The sequence below is a fragment of the Hetaerina americana genome, unplaced genomic scaffold (genome assembly GCF_022747635.1).
Source record: "Hetaerina americana unplaced genomic scaffold, ioHetAmer1.1.p SCAF_3, whole genome shotgun sequence".
NCBI classification, from domain to species: Eukaryota; Metazoa; Arthropoda; class Insecta; order Odonata; family Calopterygidae; genus Hetaerina; species Hetaerina americana.
This window is the reverse complement of record NW_027286874.1, coordinates 67,485,051-67,506,299: the sequence shown is the minus strand read 5'-3', so window position 1 is coordinate 67,506,299 and position 21,249 is coordinate 67,485,051. Positions and strand designations below refer to the sequence as shown.

At 36.1% G+C, this 21,249-nt stretch overlaps 1 protein-coding gene across 2 annotated transcripts in view; it reads right to left on the bottom strand.

Annotated features, from left to right (window-relative positions):
* LOC139690846 (PHD finger protein 14) overlaps positions 1-21,249 on the bottom strand; it is a 33,536-nt gene that overhangs the window by 10,156 nt on the left and 2,131 nt on the right. For both annotated transcript variants that reach the window (XM_071588444.1, XM_071588445.1), the window contains exons 4-12: positions 16,138-16,252; positions 15,918-16,046; positions 15,221-15,458; positions 12,064-12,168; positions 11,635-11,976; positions 10,213-10,345; positions 9,423-9,708; positions 6,643-6,799; positions 2,038-2,167 (exon numbers count right to left, since the gene is read on the bottom strand). In XM_071588444.1, the coding sequence (XP_071444545.1) occupies positions 2,038-2,167; positions 6,643-6,799; positions 9,423-9,708; positions 10,213-10,345; positions 11,635-11,976; positions 12,064-12,168; positions 15,221-15,458; positions 15,918-16,046; positions 16,138-16,252 (1,635 nt within the window). The remainder of the gene's footprint in view (positions 1-2,037; positions 2,168-6,642; positions 6,800-9,422; positions 9,709-10,212; positions 10,346-11,634; positions 11,977-12,063; positions 12,169-15,220; positions 15,459-15,917; positions 16,047-16,137; positions 16,253-21,249) is intronic.

The window sequence follows — 21,249 nt, the reverse complement described above, 5'->3', positions numbered from 1 at the left end:
CATTTTCACTCTCTTTTCCAATTTTCCCTTAGTCTTGATTTCCTTCAATCTGCCTAACTCCCATTGAGTCTTCATTTTCTTCTTTAGCTTTTTCAATTTCAGATGGCACTTCATTGTAGTAGTAATTAGGGGAGGTGACCGACAGCTGAGGTCATTTGCGCCATAGGGGATGGACAGGAAAGGATGAAGGGTGGAGAGAAACCTGGCGTCGGCATTAGCCTACTCTTTACGAACGGCGCCAAGGGGTCCGCAGCTTAACGTCCCATCCGACGGACGGCGTAGTCACTCAAAGTGCCCTCCACAAAGCACCTCAAGTAGGGATCGAGATACCTCTGAAAAATATTCAACACCACCGGGATTTGAACCCGGGCCCTCTGGGTGGGAAGACAGTACGTTAGCCCCCGCACCATCTCGAGCCCCATGGCACTTCATTAGCAATATAATTGTAGTCACTCTCAATATCTGCCCCCAGGTAGCTTATGGAGCCTTTTATTTGATTTCTAAATCTGTTTCACAAGTATGCAGTCAACCTTCTTACATCTCCAAGCACATTCCACTTGTCTCATCTTTGTGGGTGGTTCTTAAAGAGAGTATTTGCCACCATTAATGTATTGTTTGCAGAATTCCAAGTTTTTCTCCTCTTCTTTCACTTCACTTCCCTAGAACTTCCAAACGCTAAACTAATTTTTACTATTCCTGTAAAGAGATGAGTGTTGCTAACCCCTTCTCCAGGTAATTGGTGGCCTATTGCTTGGCGGTAGCCATTTGCTAAGTCACTTCACCTCGAAAGACTTTCTGTATGAGACTTTTTTTTATTTTTTTGTCATAGACTGGTCTTTAAAGTCCTCTTAAGTATCACTGCAAAACGACCAAAGCTGCTTGTTCATCTAGTTAACTCACTTATTTGGCTGTTAACCGCTATGACGAGAGGTTTACCCACCATCTGCAACCTGAGGGATGCACTTGATTGCTTAAAGCTTAGGCCCAAGGAGCCTACTTTTATTACATGAAAAAGTACACAGACTGGGTCAGACAATTATCTAATTTCAGGATGAATTATAAAATATTTATAAATGATTTACAAAACATTGTTCAACGCATTACAAGGCAGTTAAAAGAAAATGAATAAGAGAACTTACATATTACTGGGATTTATTTTTACCTCTCTTAAGCCAAAATTTATAGATTAATTGACTAAACATTTTAACAGCTCCGAAAAAATCCTGCAGTAAACACAAAAAGCCACTGTCACCAGAAATAAAATCATTTCCATTACTAATAAGGAAGGAAATTAAAATTTCCATGAATGACTAACACCGACCAATCATACCTTCTTCTGAAGGAGTTGGAAGAAGAATATGAAACATGCACCAAATATTTGACACAGAAATGTTAAACACAGTGGAACCTCATACAATGAGGATAATTTATTCTGCAATCTCTCTCGCAAAAGCAAAACACTAATTTAGGGAAACAACTTTTCACACAAAACTTAATGTAAAATATGATAGTGCATTTCATTCCAAAAAGAATAAATTATGTGCAAGGTTTATCCAAAGAAATTTATATATATATATATATATATATATATATATATATATATATATATATATATATATATATATATATATATGTATATATATATATATGTATGTATATACATATATATATATACATATATATATAGCATATATATATGTATATATATATGTATGTATGTATATATATATATATATATATATATATATATATATATATATACATTGCTTAGGATTGCTGATCATGCTCATCTTTTCTTCTATCGCGGATCGAAGCAACCGGGATTGCAAACTCGATGCATAAAAGTAAAAAAGAAACAAAATAAATAGTTTATTATTCCTTTTTACTAGAAAGCTGCCTAGAGACATTTGCTTTTACGATGGTGATGCCTCGTACACATAGAGATGCAAAAGTTTCCTGATAATGGAATCACCACTATTTCTTTCAATCACTCATTCAAGAAATGACAATTTGCACCCGCCACATAGATAAATTTACCTTGGGCGTTGGTTGGTCAGCAGTAATAGGCTCTCCTTCCTTGTGGTTGCGTCTCAGTTTACGAGGTGCCTCAGTGTCCACACACTCCACTTCTGAACCAGAAGATTCCTTGTCACACTCTGAACACTGCCTATAAGCATTAAATAGCAAATAGCAAAATTCTGACAATATGAAAAAAATTGCTTTCCTCCTGGAACAAGGCTAATCTTAATCTCATTCATGCCAAAGAGGCACCCGTTGACAGATTCCTTATATACTTTGGTGGTATAAGATCAGGGTTAAATTTAACCACACTTTTACACAACATTTTATAATATTAATATCTAATGGAATAATATTTTGTGGACTTAATATTTTGTAGAAAATTGCCAATTATCAATTAATTATGATATTCCAGCATCCCTCGCTGGACTACAACCTTGACATGGTGGAAGGGCTTGTGCGTTCCAATGACCCTTAGAGCTGTGCTGGCGGGAGCAATAATAATTGCTCCTGGTAGGTTCACCCATGCCAGATAGGTCGAAGGTTAGGAGCCAGACGAAAGGTAATCCACACAACGTCTTTTCCTCAGTGAGGCGGCTGCAATGGCATTTGAGCCTAGTGGGGCGGCCAGTAAGTGATGGTGTCACATTAAAAACACTATTGAGGAAGGCAAGGGGAAACCACCTCAATTATCATTCCCAAGAAAAATATGATGGTCACTACAGAGAATATGAGCCCTGGCAACTATGGGGCTTGGCCCAATCGGCCATGTGTTGTGCCCGGCAGTGGGAGAGGCAAGGCTTCCGCGGTCGTCATCCCATGAAACCCTTGCAAGGGAAAACCGACAGCAGCAGGACAGAATAGGAAAAAGAAGATGACCAATTTAGTTAGTATAGGAACACGGAATGTTCAGACGATGTTGAGGACAGGAAAATTAGAGAATATTAAGTAAGAGATGGAAAGGGGAAAAATAGATATTTTAGGCCTATGCGAGGTGCGTTGGAAGGATAGCGGGGATTACTGGAGTGATAATTATAAAATAATACACGGCGGCGGGGACGAGAGCCAACGAGGGGTTGCCATAGTATTAAATAAAGAGATAAGAAGAAGCGTAGTCAACATAGAGCAAGTAACGGAAAGAATATTACTAGTAGAGAAAAAAGCAGAACCGACGAACTTGGTTATTCTTCAGGTATACATGCCACCGGACAACCATAAGGAAAAAGAGGTCGATAGGATATACGATCAATTAGAGGACATAATCACGTGTGTTCCCTCAGGGAAACATTTCATAGTGAAGGGGGATTGGATTGCGACAGTAGGCGAAGGAAAAGTTGGTGATGAGGTGGGGGACTACGGTTTAGGCATGAGGAATGACCACAGGGTGAAAGCAGTTGAGTTCTGCAGGAGACAGGGGTTAGTCATCACCAACACTTGGTTTAGACACCACAAAAATGCAGTTACACATGGAAAATACCAGGTAACTCAGAAAGGTATCAGCTAGATTATATTCTGGTTAGACACAGGTTTAGGAACAGTGTGATAAATTTGCACAGCTTCCCGGGAGCGGATGCGGACTCTGACCACAATTTAGTTATTATGATCAGTAGCGTCCGTTTCAAAAAGATAAGGCAGGGGCGGTGGGTTAGGAAATGGAATGAAGAAGCATTAAATGGATTGAAAAGGATGGAGTACAAACAGGCGGTAGAGGAAATCATGGAGGATGGTAAAGAGCTAAGTATTATCGAAGAAAAATGGGAAAGTATCAAGAAAGGGTGGTCTAAAGCTGCAAAAGACACTATTGGAACCATTAACCCGAAAAGGACTAGGAAACTATGGATCACGGATGAGATGATTAAAAAGATGGATGAGAAGAGAAAATGGAAGAATGTAGATGCAGAGTTAGGCAAAATGAAATACAAAGAATTAAACAATAAATTGAGGTGGGCAACAAATAGGGCAAGGGAAGCATGGTGGAAGACGCAGTGTGAGGATATGGAAAGTTTGCAGAGTAAGGGTGAAATTGGTGCGCTGTACAGCAAAGTTACATCTTTATCGGGAAGTAAGAAAGGAAGATCTATACTGACAGTTAGAAATAAGGCGGGTAAGATAATAGCTGACACAGGAAAGATTCAAGAGAGATGGAAAGAATATATAAAAGAACAGTAGAGTAAAAAACTTAGACCAACAAAGTTAGACATAGAAAAGGAACATGACATAGAGGAAGATAGCTTAGGTCCAGGCATACTCAACGATGAGATAGACAGGGCATTAAAGGCAATGAAACTAAATAAGGCCGTGGGGGTGGATAACATTCCTGCGGAACTACTGAAATGTTTAGGAAAATGTGGAAGGAAGAGGCTATATGGGCTGATTCGTAGTATCTATGAGGAAGGAATCTGGCTGGAAGACTTTGTGAGATCAGTTTTAGTTCCTATTCTGAAAAAGGTAAACGCTACATCATGTGAGGACTACAGGACAATAAGTTTGATATCCCACGCAGCTAAAGTTGTTCTCAGGATCATAAACAGAAGGACATAGGGTAGGGCAAATGATTACTTAGGGGATGATCAGTTTGAGTTTAGGAATGGGAGAGGTATGCTTGATGCCATTGCAGTAATGAGATTATTAATCGAGAGGAATATAAAATACAACCAAGAGGTATTTGCCCGTTTTGTAGATTTCGAAAAAGCATTTGATAGAGTGAATTGGGAAAAACTAATGAGTATATTGCAGAAAATAGGAATAGATTGGAGGGAAAGGAGGCTTTTCCGCAACCTGTACATGTCTCAGACTGCTCAGGTGCGAGTGGGGAACAGGGAGTCCAGATGGGCAGTGTTAGGAAGAGGTGTACGGCAGAGCTACCCATTATCACCATTGTTGTTCAATGTACTTGTGGAGGAAATGATTAAAGAGGCAGGGGAAGAACTGGAGGTAGGAATGAAAGTGGGCAGGGAATTCGTAAAATCAGTCAGGTTTGCTGATGACCAAGCTTTAGTTTGTCAGTCAGCCAAGGGGTTGCAAGCATTGCTGAGTGAATTGGAAATTCAGTGCAACAGGTATGGTATGAGAATCAATATTAATAAAACAAAGGTTAAGTGATTTTCTAGAAAGAAAAAGGCTAAGCTAAACATTAAAATATGAGGGCAAAAACTAGAGCAGGTAGAACAGTTTACGTATCTCGGAAGTGTTTTGGACCAACATGGTCAAAGTAGTAGGGAGTTGATGACAGGGAGGTTGAGTAAGGACGTTAAGAAAAGACTCGTAAAAACTTTGATATGGAGCGTAGTTATGTACGGTGCGGAAACGTGGTCATTGAAGCAGGAGGATAGACATAGACTGGAGGCTTTTGAAATGTGGGTGAAGAGAAGAATGGAGAAGGTGAAATGGACAGAGAAGAAAACAAATGAGGAAGTACTTGGTATGGTGGGCGAAGAGACAGGTTTGTTGGGAGAAATCCTATGGAGGCAGGGAAAGTGGATGAAGGGGTTATTGACCATCAGTGGGATGTTGAAGACTGTAATAGAGGGGAGAATGTTAGGCAAACGAGGGAAGGGAATGAACAGGATAGGGATGTTGGACAGGATGAAGGGAGGAAGAAAGTACTCAGAGATGAAGAAGGACCAGATGTAGAGTAGGATATTGGATTTTGTGTTTTGTTAGGAGTCACAAAATATTTATTTAGTAGCTGTGTCTATCCAAAAACCTACCTTAACCGGTAACCAATAATAATCATAATTCCACTTTACACTTTTATAACTAATAATGAGTATCATACTGAGTGTATGGAATGAATTAGCTACTACACTTGATATCCACAAGTAACGAAGCAGAAGACAATGGTTTTCTCCGATTTCCTGCTATGCTCTTAAGAATATATTTACAGTCAGTCCTTGAGTTGCAATAGCAAGGTATTACAGAAATATTAATGAATATAGAGCAAAATTTAAACCTTAAAAATCACTATCCAATGATCAGGACGAGGATTAATAATGGCTACTTCAGAACTTGGAATTTATGCAATTTAAAGGAACTTCAAATTTCAAATAATTGAGGAAACTGTCACCAATATTAAAAAGAAATGATTAGGATGACTCAAATACTTTCACAAGCTAATTACTGAGTCAGTAATTAATATAGACCTGTAATGTTATGAGATTCATTTCAATAACATATCAGGTTATGGCTCATTTATAATTATGAAGATAACTTTAATAAATGCAAATATCACAAAACAAGATAAACCCAGTGCCTATTCATAATGAGAAAAACGAATGCAATTACCTGAGTATATTAAAAACGATTAATGTAAATTATTGATTTTATTATAAAAAGCATAAGCTCAAAGGTTTCTACTAAGATCTTACAAATATTGGGACCACTTTATGGAGTACCCATTTACTTGAGCAATGAATTTCCCAAGAGTTGATTATTCTGCAATTATTTGTTAGAAGATACTGTAATAATCACAAAAAACTTATCTAATATAATTACATAGCCTTAAGGATTAGAGGAGCTCTGCAAGAATTAATGAGACTGTGGCTTCACAAAGAGAAACAATGAGCAACAGCATGGGAAAACATATATTCGAACATGATTAGTAGCACTTTCATCTTTACTTACCATCCCATCAGTTTGGTCTTCTTGGGCATGCGGCTCAAAGGTGGATTCAGGCAGCCCAAATGGTAGAATTTGTGACAAGTGTCACACTTGGCAAGGAGGTGCTGATCGCATGTCTTATGGCAGATTCCACACTCATTGAATGACAAAGGCATCGGTTCTGAAAAGAGATGTAACAAACTCACTAAAACTCAGCGGAATCACAAATATTATTTTATTTATGCCTTAACAACATCAAAACAGATCAAAATGAGCTGAGGTTTTTTTTATGCTAGCCTGCTGTTATTGAAGAAGGAATGAGATTCAAGCAGTTATCCTGCATACAATAATGCACTCAATTTGTAGCATTACACTCAATCCATCATTAAATAACCATTTATTTTCTTTTTCTTTCATTGAAATGAGCTTTAGGAGGGTTGCTATTTATATTTTCAGTTTAATAATGAAAAGACAGTAATTTATGGTTGAAAATGGCTTTATTGTTTTACACAGTATTCTCCATGATAATCAATACACTTTCACATGCACTCAAACCAATTTTCGTAACACATTTTCCACTCTGATTGAGGTACCTCCAAAACATTGTTTTTTAATGCATCAACGGCTTCTTCAGGTGCCAAAAAATGTTGGCCATACAATTTTTTCTTGATTAATGGGAATAAAAAGAAGTTATTTGGTGCTAAATCAGGTCTGTACAGGGGATGACCCATCAATTCAACATTTTGGCCAGTCAAATAGGTAGTTGTTTCAACCGATCTGTGAGAGCTTGCATTTGTATGATGAAGAATGATCCTTCATTGTAGCTTCTTTTTCCGTATTTCACCAAGCACTTCAGGCAAACAAATGCTCGTGCACCATTCAGAATTCCCAGTTCTATGTTGCTCTAATGGTACGGTTGTCACATGACCAGTTTTTCCGAAGAAACAGGCGATCATTTGCTTTGATGTGCTTCGTGCACGCATCACTTTTGTCGGATTTGGCTTGTCTTTGAAGGTCCATACAGTGGATTGCTGAATTGTTTTGGGCTCATATGCATAGATCCAAGATTCATCATCTGTGTAGATGTTATACACAGCTTTTGATGCACTGCGATTGTATTTGCTGAGCATTGCACCAATTGACATGAGCATCTTTTTGAGCTTTTGTCAATTATGCGGGATCCAACGCGAACAAATTTTTTTCAGAGCTATATATCCAGGCAATATTTTATTGATGCTCATCATACTAATCCCCATGGATGCCTCAATTGCACGATAAGTCACATGACGATCTTCCTTTACTAGTTCTTGCGCAGCATCAATGTTTTCTGGAACAACGACTGATTTTGGACAACTGTCATGACTTTCGTCGCTGAGCAAATGGCGGCCATGATGGAATTCGTTATACCAGCGTTTCACAGTGGCTAGGGATGTGGCTTAATCGCCAACAGTGGAAGTAAGTTGATCGATGCACTATTGTCTTGACAATCCACGTCGAAAGTCATAAAAAATCATCGCACAAAAGTGTTCAAGAGTTACCTCCATTTTTTTGCCGGGACAATATTTTTGAGTCACTGTAAAGAACACAAGTTATGACCAACCATCAAAATGTTCTGAAGTAAGTTTGCCTTAAAAGGGTCAAAATTTCAGATGGAAACGTCAGATGGTGCCTAAAGCACTTAGTGTTGTCAAAGCTAAAAATATGAATAGCAACCCTCGTAATGTGCCATATTGATCATAAAACCATGGGAGTAGTTGTGACTTACTTAAATCGAGTCATCCAAAAATGCACATTAAAATGCAGGAATTTCACAAAAAATCATTTACCTCGACCAGGATTTGAACCAGGATCCCTCGATTTCTGGTGAAATTTTTTGCATTTTAATGTCATATTGCCCTGTTCTATAGCTGCCCATTCAAAAACAACACCATCCACTTAGAACCTACAAACCTAGCTAGGGAAAAAATTCCATTTCTCCCTTAACATGCCAAAACTTTTATGACTGAAACAGAAAATTTGTATTGCTATTTGTAAACCTTAACAAAGTGTTATGGACAAACTATTAACTGAAATAATTTAACTACTTCATGACTTGAGGCTGCCATGACACATTATACAACATATTATGACCACAGAATTGTGATAACTAGGCAATTTCTCTGACATAAGATATATCATGCTGACTGATACTGTACTTTAGTTGTATTTGCAGGTTATTTATCTTGAATAGCTATTTAAAAAGGGAATTTAGTGGAGTATCAGGAATTTTTCATCGTTTACATTTCTAAGTGAAACTAACATTAGTTCTTGAATTTAAAAGGAGACTCTATAGCTTTTGCTGCATGCTAGTCTCTGCATTTCTCTTACTCTATCATTATTACCAGAGTAATTTTTGACTTAGCAGCCAACGTTGGAATGAATTAATCATGTAACTTGGGGAATGCTTACAAAGTGGACTTCTAGAAGTATCATAGAAAAAAGGAAGATCTAGATTTCTGTAAAACAGAGAATATTAGTATGTAATTAGCATATTTTAAGTAACAAAGTTTACTATCAACTTAGATTGCCGGGGAATTGAAAACCAGAGTCATACATTACTTAACAGCAATTTGTTACATGGCAATCAATATATATTTTTAATTTCTCCATTAATTTTCACGGAAGTTTTTTATTATTTAAAGATAATTTTCCAAAACAGGTTTGTTAACTATAAGTGATAATTTACTCAATACGAATCAAGGATCATCTACTATCAATCTGTCCACAATTTTGGAAAATGAAAATTTTGGATAAGGAATAAATACCATTAGAATCCCTGAAGCCATTGGCTGTAGTGTTCCTCATGGTTGGTGCTGAAGCTACTGAAGATGCTGAGCTTGATGGATTAGAGTGTGTCGCCGTGGCAGTCTGCGATGGCATGACCCCACCCGCAGTGGCTCCAGGGCCAGGGAGATGTGCTGCTGGAGAAGGAAGACTTATCGCAGGGAGGGCTGTTCCAGGGGCCACAGATTGGACAAAGGAATGCAGCTTCTGTACTGATTCCCAAAGAGCTGCATTTGCTTTACTTAATTCCATGTTGTCTCTGTAAAGCTGTAACAACATTTGCTTCACTAAACATGTCAAGTCCCAGTTAAATAGCCAGCAACTACAAGCTTCAAAAACAGGGATTCAAAAAAATGAAAGTGACATTATAACCATTGGAAACTGAGAAAATGACCACCAAACACTTCCATTTGAAAGAAGTCTTGTCTTGATCAGCTTTTTTTCAAACCTATAAAATGTGTTGAGTCAAAAGGAAAGAGCAGCAAAATAAAAATAACATAAAATTCTGAAAAGACCACTGTATACTTTTGTAAAGCTCAGCAAATTAAGGTATAAAAGAAATCATACAAAATAATTTTCTTAAGACTTTTTCAATGTTTTTATGTTATATATTTTTTTATTTATTGATATAAATGCATGCATTCCACTTCATTGCATATACAATATTTATGTAAATAGTTTTTATGATTATGATATACAAAAAAGAAGCTAATATGCAGGTTACAAGAAATAAGTAATGGTCTGATAGATTGAATAATATACCAGTCCCACCTGATTACACTTGACTCTCAGATTATTCTCTTCATTGAGTAATTGATCTCTGGCATCTAGGAGCTCATTTATCCTTCTCTTCAATGATGTAAGCCTCACATTTCGGTCAAGATAGTATCCAATGAATTCAACACTAAAAAATTAGATGGACACAACATTTACATTCATAAAGTAAAAAGAATAACAATGGAAAAAAAGTCCACAAACCTCATAAAATATGACCATGTAACTTGAAAACAATACTTGTTTTCTGAGAGAACATACAAATTTAAGTGATGAAAATGTTCACACTTCCATACACTCAGATTCTGAATACTTTCCAAAGTTATGACATACTATTAGTATTAAATAAACATAAAATATAAGGCCAGCTAAAAAAAGACGTCAACAATCTAGAAAGTTTTCTATTTCATACATCATAAAAATTTTTGCAATAATAGTATTTCCACCGAATGTTTCTATTCACACTTTCCCAGGCAAGAGCAGCATACAATGAAAATTACTGAGATCATAGCTATGCTATGCATAAAAGCTGCATGGGTAACAGGATGGGAGGTTCACTGAAATATATGACACTCAATTCTAGACATATGATAAAATCATCCTTCAGACTAAATTGATCGGGTCAACAGTTTTTAACTTCAGTCAAGTGTTCATTCCCTACCTTCAATATTCTGATTGACATTTTTACAAGGATCCAGTATCATGTTACCATCACCTAAACAACCAAATAATCACATAAGATTTTTTGCAGCAAACTTGTATACTGTTGGGATAATTTGGTTCAACTTAAATGACTTATATTGGATGATTTCTTAAAATATAGCAAACTCAACAAGAACTGAAGATATTTATCCATCTAAAATCATTACCTCTTAGCCAAGCTGATGTTTCAGTGTACTGTGATCAGTTTCAAACTGCAGTAACTTTAAAGCATTATAACTTGATAGATTGTTCTACTTCACCATATCATTTTTAGGAGCTTAAAGTTCAATGTTGAATCAAAATTGGTGTTGGCTAGAGCTGGACACACATGCCAGAATTCGTTAACAAAACTTTGCTAGGGCTACTAAAAATTTTTGACAAAGATATTTTGGTTTACTCATAATTTCTTATGACAGCAGCTTCACGTAATTGATAGCCAAAAGAAAAGCAGAACATCACAAACAAATAGTCACATATTAAAATTCTTTTGATCTAAGATACCAAATTGTGTATGCACCATTCAACTCAAAGTTCTCCACCTCTCAGACTGTAAATGCACTCAACATGGGAACTGAATGCTTACACCAAAGCTTCTGAAGACTTTGAAGCTTGAATTAGGGTAGCCAGAAGGGTTTTAAGCACCTGAGGCCTACAATGGTATGTTTCTAATGCTCAAGTTAAATAAGCATGCCTTTGACACCTGGGGAAGGTTTGTACCTGAACGCTGGAGGAATGTGCCATTTCTTCCTGACATCCATCAGTGAGGCCACCTGAGCCTCCTGCACCTCCAATGCTGCTGTGTCCACTCCCATTAGTTCTGCCTTGTGCAGAAAGCGGCGGCAAGCAGATGCACTTGTGGACAACAACCGTGGGGTCTTCTGGATAGGCACCCAGGGTGGATTACGCGACCCTTTGTGGGCCGCATAACGCTCCCTCTGCTTGCTTAATTTGCGGCGTATGCGCACCTGCTCTGCAGTGGAGTCATGTCCAACTTGCTGCCTTTCAATCTGACGTTGTTGGGTCCGTAATTGAAGAGCTAACCAATTCCTTCTGCGACGTCTGTTTCAAGTTTTGATCATGTGTTTTGTAAGTTATTCACAAAATAGGATACTTTCATTTAATAATATTTCAATAAGGATCATTTACCTCATGTGTGTCTTGTCTGAGTGAAGTTTGCAATGGGCATAGAAAGGATCAGCCTGGTCTACTTCCTCGGAATGAGCTTCAGATAAGAGACCCTCTCGCTGAGCACTACAGAGAAGAATAGCAACTAAGTTAGGCTTTTTTCCCTCATTCAGGACAAAAGAAAAGCATAAATTCAAACATTCTGAGCAAAGTTTTGAAATCAGTACCACGGTATCCTTAATCAATACTCACCAAGCACATGATAATTCTCAATAACATTTATATAAGCCTTCATATTTTATAGATAACTTAATAATACACATTTAGAATACTTTTCCTAGAGAGAGTACACTCAGGATTTGGACTAAGATGAATGAATTATAATGCACCTTCATTCCTAGTGAATAATTAGTAAATATCCCAAAACAACAATACCATGCCCCTGGGCCAGATTTGAACCTGTGGATATGAGGCTAGTTGATAAGTAAACCTCATCAGGTTTAGCAGGTCCCAATTCTAATTATATAATCAATAATTTGATTATCATTTTTCGGTTTGATATTTAAACATGGGACTACGTGTAATACAGCCTTTCCTATTTAAGTGTTCCAATTATGCAAATAAAATACGCAAAGAAGATCCCTGAACAGAGGAAGAGATATAGTAACACTACTTACCAAAACCAAAACAGCAAATTCAATCCAGAATATAATATCTTTAAAAACTGGTCGAAGTATAGCTCATGAAAACTGTCACTTCTACATTTTACATAACATGCAAGTAGCAATTAAATGATTCAAAATGCTTCTTTCAGTATTCAGCGAGTGGAGAAATTTTCCAATGTCTTGTACAATATGTGTCACAATTATTATATTGTACAAGGGAAAAATTACTGAGGAGATGACTAAGAATATAGGGTGAAAATACAGATGCTTGCAAATACATGGTCTGTTCACACGGTTCTCAAATTTTTTGAATAGCAAGCCTCCAGTTGGTTATTTTTCAATCCATTTGGAGGCATGGTGTCCGCAGAAACCTCTTGAATAACCGCCATCAACCAATTTGCTGATCAGCAACGGCCGTTTATGTGAAGGGTTGTCCATGGAGTGCAGCAAAAAATCAATTTCCAGAAATGAGCTCTTTGAAGGAGCAGCATTATTCTGTGAAATTCTGTGTGAAACTCAGAAAATCCTTCATGGAAACTTTTGAGAGGCTTATGGAGAGGATGCTACGAAATGAATCACGTGTTATGAGTGGTTCATCCGGTTCGAAAAGGGGTGGCTATCAGTGGAAGACAATAAGCATTCTGGAAGACCATCAACATCGATTAATAACCCCCATATCGAGAAAGTGAAAGATCTTGCTCAAGCAAATCGACATTTGACAGTCAGGGACTCGATTAGTTTCTGATATGAATTTCCGACAGAAAAATTGAAGATGCATCAAGGTGCATCCAAATTCATGTATCGCCTGACGACAGTAGACCAGAAACAACATTGAGTTCATGTCTATCAGAACTGTTTGATCACGCTGATGAGAATGAAACCTTCTTGTCCAGGATCATAACAGGTTATGTTATGGGTTTATGGACATGAAATTGAAACAAAAGTGCAACTCACAATGGATTGGTAAAACATCCCTCAACCCCAAAAAATCTCTACAAGTTCGCTTGAATGTGAAGGTGATGTTGACAGTTTTTTTTTCGATGCAAAGGGGCTTGTGCATCATGAATACCAACCTAAAAGCCAGACAGTCAACACGGAGTACTACCTTGGGGTTATGAAATGCCTAAGAGAGAGTATCAGGCAGCAAGAACAGCCCAAATGTTTGAGGAGTGGTGAGTGGGTTTTCACCACAACAACACACTGGCTCATTGAACTTTCAGAATTCATGAGTTTTCCATCAAAAACAGGACTGATGTGCTTCCCCACCTACTGTACTTACAAGACTTGGCCCCATGTGACTTTTTCCTGTTCCCCAAACTAAAACCCCACTCAAAGGAAAAAGATTTGCCACATTTCAGAAATTGAGAAAAATTTGATGGAGTAGCTTATGAGCATTCCGGGAAGAAGCGTTCCAGGACTAGTTCACTAATTGGAAACACTGTGGAGATAAGTCTATCCGTTGGCGAGGAGACTATTTCGAAGGGGGCCCGGACCAATAATTTGTTAGTGAAGCTTTTTTTTGGAATAAAAGAGTTTGGGAACTTTTTGAACAGACCTTGCACTGTCCCTTGAATATTCATGTACCACTAATGAATATTTAATATATCACTAATTGAAACCTTTCAAAACTTACATGGAGGAATGTTCAGATAAAAAGAGAAGACACAAGATTATTATATTTTACCAACCCCCAAGTTTTCACTTCTGTCTAGAATCTCCAATATAACACATTTTTTCATTAATCCACAGACTTCAGTGGACTGTGGTGGTTTAAAATCTCCTTTAATCCACTCATTCCCTCATGTGCTCTATTTTCACAAATGTGCCCAAAAGTGTTCCTTTGGTGAAATTCATATGATCAACCATATACTTGTTTGGCCTTTACTTACTTGGCCTTAACTGATGTCTGCTTATGGTTCTTATTAGTCAATTTGATTTTGTGAGTCTGAAAATATTTCACTAAACTTTCCCCTTCAAGAAGGCAAGGTAGTTATTCCATCCCACTTATAAACATTATTAGACAGGGTAATCATGCTACTGAAATTATTAAGAGATAATCCACTGCATCAATTGTTCAATGATTTCACGCAGGTTAATACAGCATTTAGTTCCAATAATGTATTTTGGGTGACTAAACAAAAAAAAACCTATTCTGGAAAGGTTACAGTGTGCTATTTTGTCAACTATTATACACCTTGATATTTTCAGAATTCATCAATGTGGAATTTTCCAAAAATATGAAACTTCTAGTTACTGGAATCACACTTAACTCTATAATGATCTCAACAAGCAGTGGTGAAACTCTAACCACCTGATTTGTTATTGTGGAAGACAAGTTTCATTTTCATGCATCAAAAAACCACTGATAAGTGATGTTGAATCTCTGTTCCCAAAAGCCCCACTATCTTAGCCCCTTAAGACTTCAGTAAGTACAATTTTCTTTATTGGAAGACAATATAGCAACTTCTAATTACTCCAACTGCATTAACAAATACTATTCCAGAACAACTTACCAAGTCACATGAAAATATGTACGACACATCCCAGCATCGCAACCTATACACACACCAGTGCGGGCAAAGCGGTCATCCTCGCACAAGTGGCATGCCTTGGCCCCCCATCGACTGCTTTGCATTTCAAAGAGGGTGACATTTGAGAGGCGATCCACTTCACCAAAGGCAACTCCAGGCATATAAAGTGCACAGACCAAATGTACCCACTTTCCAACATCTGTCTCCTTGAAAATTCCACCTAGAGAGCATTGTAGAAAAGCACAACATATAGGATGAATAATTTACAAACCACATCATAAGGGAGAAATATGAAATCAAAGAGTAACTATAGAAAACATTGTAAAAATTCATTACATGAGATATTAAGATGGAAACGTATTTAAGTTTAAAACCAAAGTGGGCTATCACACAATGATAATACTTATGGTGCCTATCTTGTTGATGATGCCTATGCTGAACTTCCTGCTCTAAAAATTATAGCTCTGAGACCTGGACAAGATAAACATAATGGAATTTGTATAAAGTTGGCCTATAACCTATTCAGTGAAGTTATTCGTCGTTTACACTTAATATGAAAAATCCATCAGCTAACACAATCAACTGCCCTCATTACAGAATTCTAACCTTGCAGAATATTGCAATCATAATCTAATCTTTGTACCACAAAGGAAATCATAGTATATGGATGAAGTCTTACCTAAGTTGGGGCACAATTCACATGATGGATTTGTGACGCCAGCTTTACATGCCTCACAAAACCATGGCTCAGTAGAGCAAGATGACACAGTGCTTGATATGCTGGCATTGTCAGCCACACCATAACACCCTAGGGATGTAAAAATGATTACTTGCATTGAGAGCACTCCAGCTATTTTTCAAACACGTGTTTAAAGAGCACAACCATTCTGATTCCTTACCTTCATGTACAGTGACCCCACAACTATCACATTCAACAATTTCATTGGTGTCATCACTACGATCACCTAGGCAACCACAGCAAATCAACACTTTCTGCACATCCTTTACATCAAACTGTAATATTAAAAGGATAAATCACACAAAATATTATTGGAAAGACCGCAATGATCCTCAGTTAACTTCAAAAGATAAATATTTCAAAAAAGAATGCAGACATAACATTTAGGGAGGGAGTGAAGTGAGGCAATATCGAAATTTAACCATGCTATAACAGTAAAATTCAATGCGTAAAATCAATTATAATCCAAACAAAACTGGTGTATCTCATCATTTTAGAATGCATTCATTTGACAAAACAGCTTTAAGTCATTTAAGAAATTCTTTTCCAGGAATAGTCATTTAATTACTTGCATGTAAAAAACATTCATTTCTGTTATCTCAAAATCTCACCATTGTCTAAGTTTGCAATGCAATACATTTACTTGAGTATGAAAATAAGCTCAAGAGGCACCATGGAAACCATGTTAATGAAACATTACCACAGTTTTCAGTTGACATGGATGAGAACTTAACAGGGTAAATTGAAAGTAAAGAAGAGATGACGATATTTTACATCACCTTTTCAATGCCATTTTACTTTACGAGTTTAGAGAAGGAAAATAAAGAAAATGATAAAACTGTGCCTAGTAAACAACTTCAAGGAATTTCTTACAATCTACAGTATGAACTAATACCAAACGACACTGTTTATAATGCAGATGTCACCTGCTGGGGACCAGTGGCAAAGGTATGCACTAAGCCAACTAAGCATGCACTCTCATTTTAGGTAAACCAGAACTGTCTGCATCCTTGAAACAAAATATTAGCATCTTATAAATTTGACTCCTAGTGACTCAAAGGAATTGGGACCAAAGATCTAATGTAGCATCTATCTGAAAGTCAAAATTACAGGATAAATTGCAGCAATAAACATTTGATAAGAATTCCTACAAGATAAATAATTTTTCCCAATACATACAAGTACATGGGAGGGCTTAAAGGAAAAGAATTCACTGATGTATACAATGCATACTAATGACTGCAATTGCTCACTATATCTCTTTAACTTCTAGTTAATGCCTAATTGTAAAAATATAAAGTAGCATGCCCTGAGGAAAAAAACCTAAACAATACATCTCTAAATGTGAAAGACAAATACAATAACGCAAAAGTGTAAATGATGATAAATGACTATGTAATGCATTCTATCTACATTCAATGGTAAATGTATTCTTGAAATAGCAATCTAAATTTTAAAATTCAATTTCTATCTAATTTTAGAATTATAAATAAATTGGCAACACAAATATACAAAAAAATGAGAAAAACCTCCAATACATTTCAGCATTATAAAGAAGGGTTTACAAAAATTTAGCCTTTTCAAGGAAATTGGCTCTAAGAAACACCGCTCAATTCAATAAATTACAGTACATGAAAACAATTCACTACAATATTCAACTGAATTATCTTCTTATATAAAAAATTTAGGTAACAATGCAAGATAATGATTATACTTTCAAGACAGTCAAACATGGTGATTTTACATGGGTAATATTTACTATTGCTCACCCAATCAAAATTAAGAAACAAGACATTATCAGTATGATAAATAATGACATCACCATTAACATCTTTCCAGCTAAAAGTAAAATCAAAGCTAAGAAAGAGTACGTAGTCATGATTATCACCTTTCACACAATTTTTTGATACATTAAATGGTACTGAAAAAAATGGGCTTATTTTTTAAATATTGTGCAGAAAAGAGCTTTTGACTTATGAATAATGTGATATTACAGAAGTGGTAAGAAAAATAATAAGCAGAATTATGAGAAAGCATCAATAACTGAAAACGATAATGAAACTATGATTGAGTGGTTAAGTGATGCTGTAGTAACACAGGACTATCACCTTCCCTCAACTACAGACAACCTCATTACTGATGGAAGAAATAGCATTAAGACTGGATTCATGAGCAATCCATTCAAAAAGCACTGGGTAAACATTTTAAAAGGCATGAAGGTAAGGGAAAATGTAATGATTCTTGCAGAAACTCAAGAAATTAAAACTTGGAAGTTTTTAACCTTTTAAATGGCACGTTTCACACAATTTATATTCATGTACACAAGTTGCATAGGATGCAGTGTTAAAGATTTTCATAATTGTTTTTGAAAATGCACAACAAATAGGTGTTCCATCAGTGACTGGCACTATCAATGCTAGCATAATTTCTACTTATCTGTTTGACAGTGTCCAAACTTAGCTTTTTGCTAAGAGAGGTTAAAATCTCCCATGCCATTTGAATTGATATATATTCCTAAGATAAGATTCCCAAGTTCAATCACACATAAATCCTGCAAGTTCACTAGGTATCTTTCATCTCAACCAATGGGTCTACTTTAGGTGCTTTGTGGAGGGCACTTTGAGTGAGTATGCCGTCCGTCGGATGGGACGTTAAGCTGCGAACCCCTTGGTGCCTTTTGTAAAGAATAGGCTAATGCCGATGCTGGGTACCTCTCCACCCCTCATCCTTTCCTGTCCATCCTCTATGGCGCAAATGACCTCAGCAGTCCGTCGCCTCCCCTAAATACTACTACTCCTCCAATATTCCAAAGGTCTATAAGCTAAAAATAATCATTTGTTTAATTAAAATTAGTAATTTCTTTTGTAGGAGCCCTTAGTATGCACTCATGAAAATTTAATGCAAAATTAAGAGCCTATACTTCCTTAGAAAGATTTGATATATTGAAACTTGTGTTTTACATTTATTTATCAAACATAAAATGTTACAATTCTTAAGATGAATATTATAATAATAATGCTCCACAAAATGCATTGCATTTAAAAATTATAAGCACTAATTGAAAATCTCTGCAGGAGTTCTATGAAAAGTTTCTGAATGAAGCTAAAATAATAAAAGAACAGCAGGTAAACCAAGAATTGGAAAAAAATAATGATAAAATAAAGGAGAAAGAAGGAAAATTAGATACATTCAAGAAAACAAAAAAGGATGCTACAGAGCAGCAGGTAACCAAAGAGAACAAAAAAGATTATGCTAAACATGAACTGGGTAAAGAAAAAACAAGCAAGTCAAATAAAGGCAACACCAAGGGAGATGTAAAAAGCAAGGCTTCAAAAAATACGCAAAAATCAATCATCACTTGCCTACAATCAAGACATTTGCTAGCAGGTATGCAAAGCCAATCACAACGCAAGTCTGATCTGGTCATCAAGTATGTCCACTAAGTGCTAATTAGCAAGCCTATTCATTAAAACCTTTGTTTTCACGCCTTGGAAGCAATAATTAGATTATGTGAAACATTGCCCCAATGTTTCTCCAAGCAAACACTCTTGCTTTCACTTAACTGTTTATTTTTGTCTTGAGTCATAATAAGATAAGTCTTGATATATGTGACGGTTTAAAAAGCATGTAAAAAGAGAAGTCATCACTTATTGGTTTCCAAAGAAAAAAGGAAACACAATTTTGGAACATTGCTTAATTTACAGGTAACGAGAAAACAGAAACTGATATACAAATGTAAAAAAACCAATACCTCATCAATATTCCCGGAAATTAACTTTAAAAAAATATGTATGCTATTGAGAAATGAAGTAATTCTACCAACATCCAAGTCTTGAATGTGAACTCATAGTCTTGTTTTGGTATCATGAACTAGAAGGTTGTCAACCAAATTTCAACCAAATTGAGAGAACAGGGATTAGTTATTTTTACAAATGAACTTGTACAACACTGACTGCTTTGACATTAGTGGGCTGAAGGCATTTATGCTTTTTGATAAAAGCTCTCCTCTATATTTATACAAGTGTAAGACCATAAGAATGAATGCTAAATCATTTTTTTTATATCTTAGGGAAAGAGGTCCTTGAAAACCATTTCACAACCAAGGATGAAAATCTTCCTTCCATAACAACCTTGTTAACAGCAGAAGGCCTTTTGGCAGAAAATGAAATAATCAAAATTAATCCACTCGTCATAAAGTTTAACAGCATCAAAAATATCCCCATAGAATCACTTCACAAAGCCAGGTACGTATGACACTCTAGATCACATCTTTGTATTTTGTCTTACTGGGGAATCCAAGATATAACAATCAAATTAAATAATTAAAAAGCATTACCTTTGTAATCAATTTTACATGAATGCAAAAATTCAAAAACTTTAATTAATGGCAGAAAATGTTCCTTGTAACCTTCATTATCTTATTATAGAATCATTATGTGCATTATAGGATTTGTCAGTGGTATATTGTACATAAAACCCAGTGAGTCACACCTTCTGAAATGGGGATACTTAGCAAAAGAATGAAATACAGTTCCTAGGTTTCCTTGTCATACATTTTCACAGAAATTTTAACTCATTCAAAATTTTCAGCTTCACTCTAAATTAAAATACTTCCAGAGCAAGAGCTCAATAATAATAAGAGACTTCTTGAAGCCTGCAAGGTATTGTTTCTCCATGCAATTTTAATGTTTTACATATGAACAAATACAACTATGTTAATACAGAAAATAAAAATATGTACATGCTTATTCTCAGAGATAATATTGGGTCCCCTATTAACACCAAAGTACTGAATGCTCCTTAATTTATGAACTTTTACCAAAAATAACATTTACAAGAATATTAATATACTATTTTATCAAGAAAAGCTATCATAAACAAGACACATTCTATCTGGTTACTGATAAAAAAATTGCTCTGCGTGATGAGCTCAAGATCTTCCTCACCTTTACATGAATTTACGGCCCCTGTACAGATACATTTTCCTGAAGATAATCTGTTTTGGAATCTTAGAATTGAACCATTTTCAAAATAAGGATGTATCAATACCTGAGCCAAGTATTCTTTCTAAAATCTGTACATTATTTTTTTAAATTTCAGAATTAAAAAAATATGCTTCAAATACAAGATATTTGATGAAACTTCATTAGAGAGTGAACCTTGGGAGGTCATGGGAGAAAATGTCACCACAGATCACATCAAAATTATTCTAACAGACAAAATGAAAGTTTTACAACTAATAGAATTTCTGCAAACAAGCTATCTGTCTGTA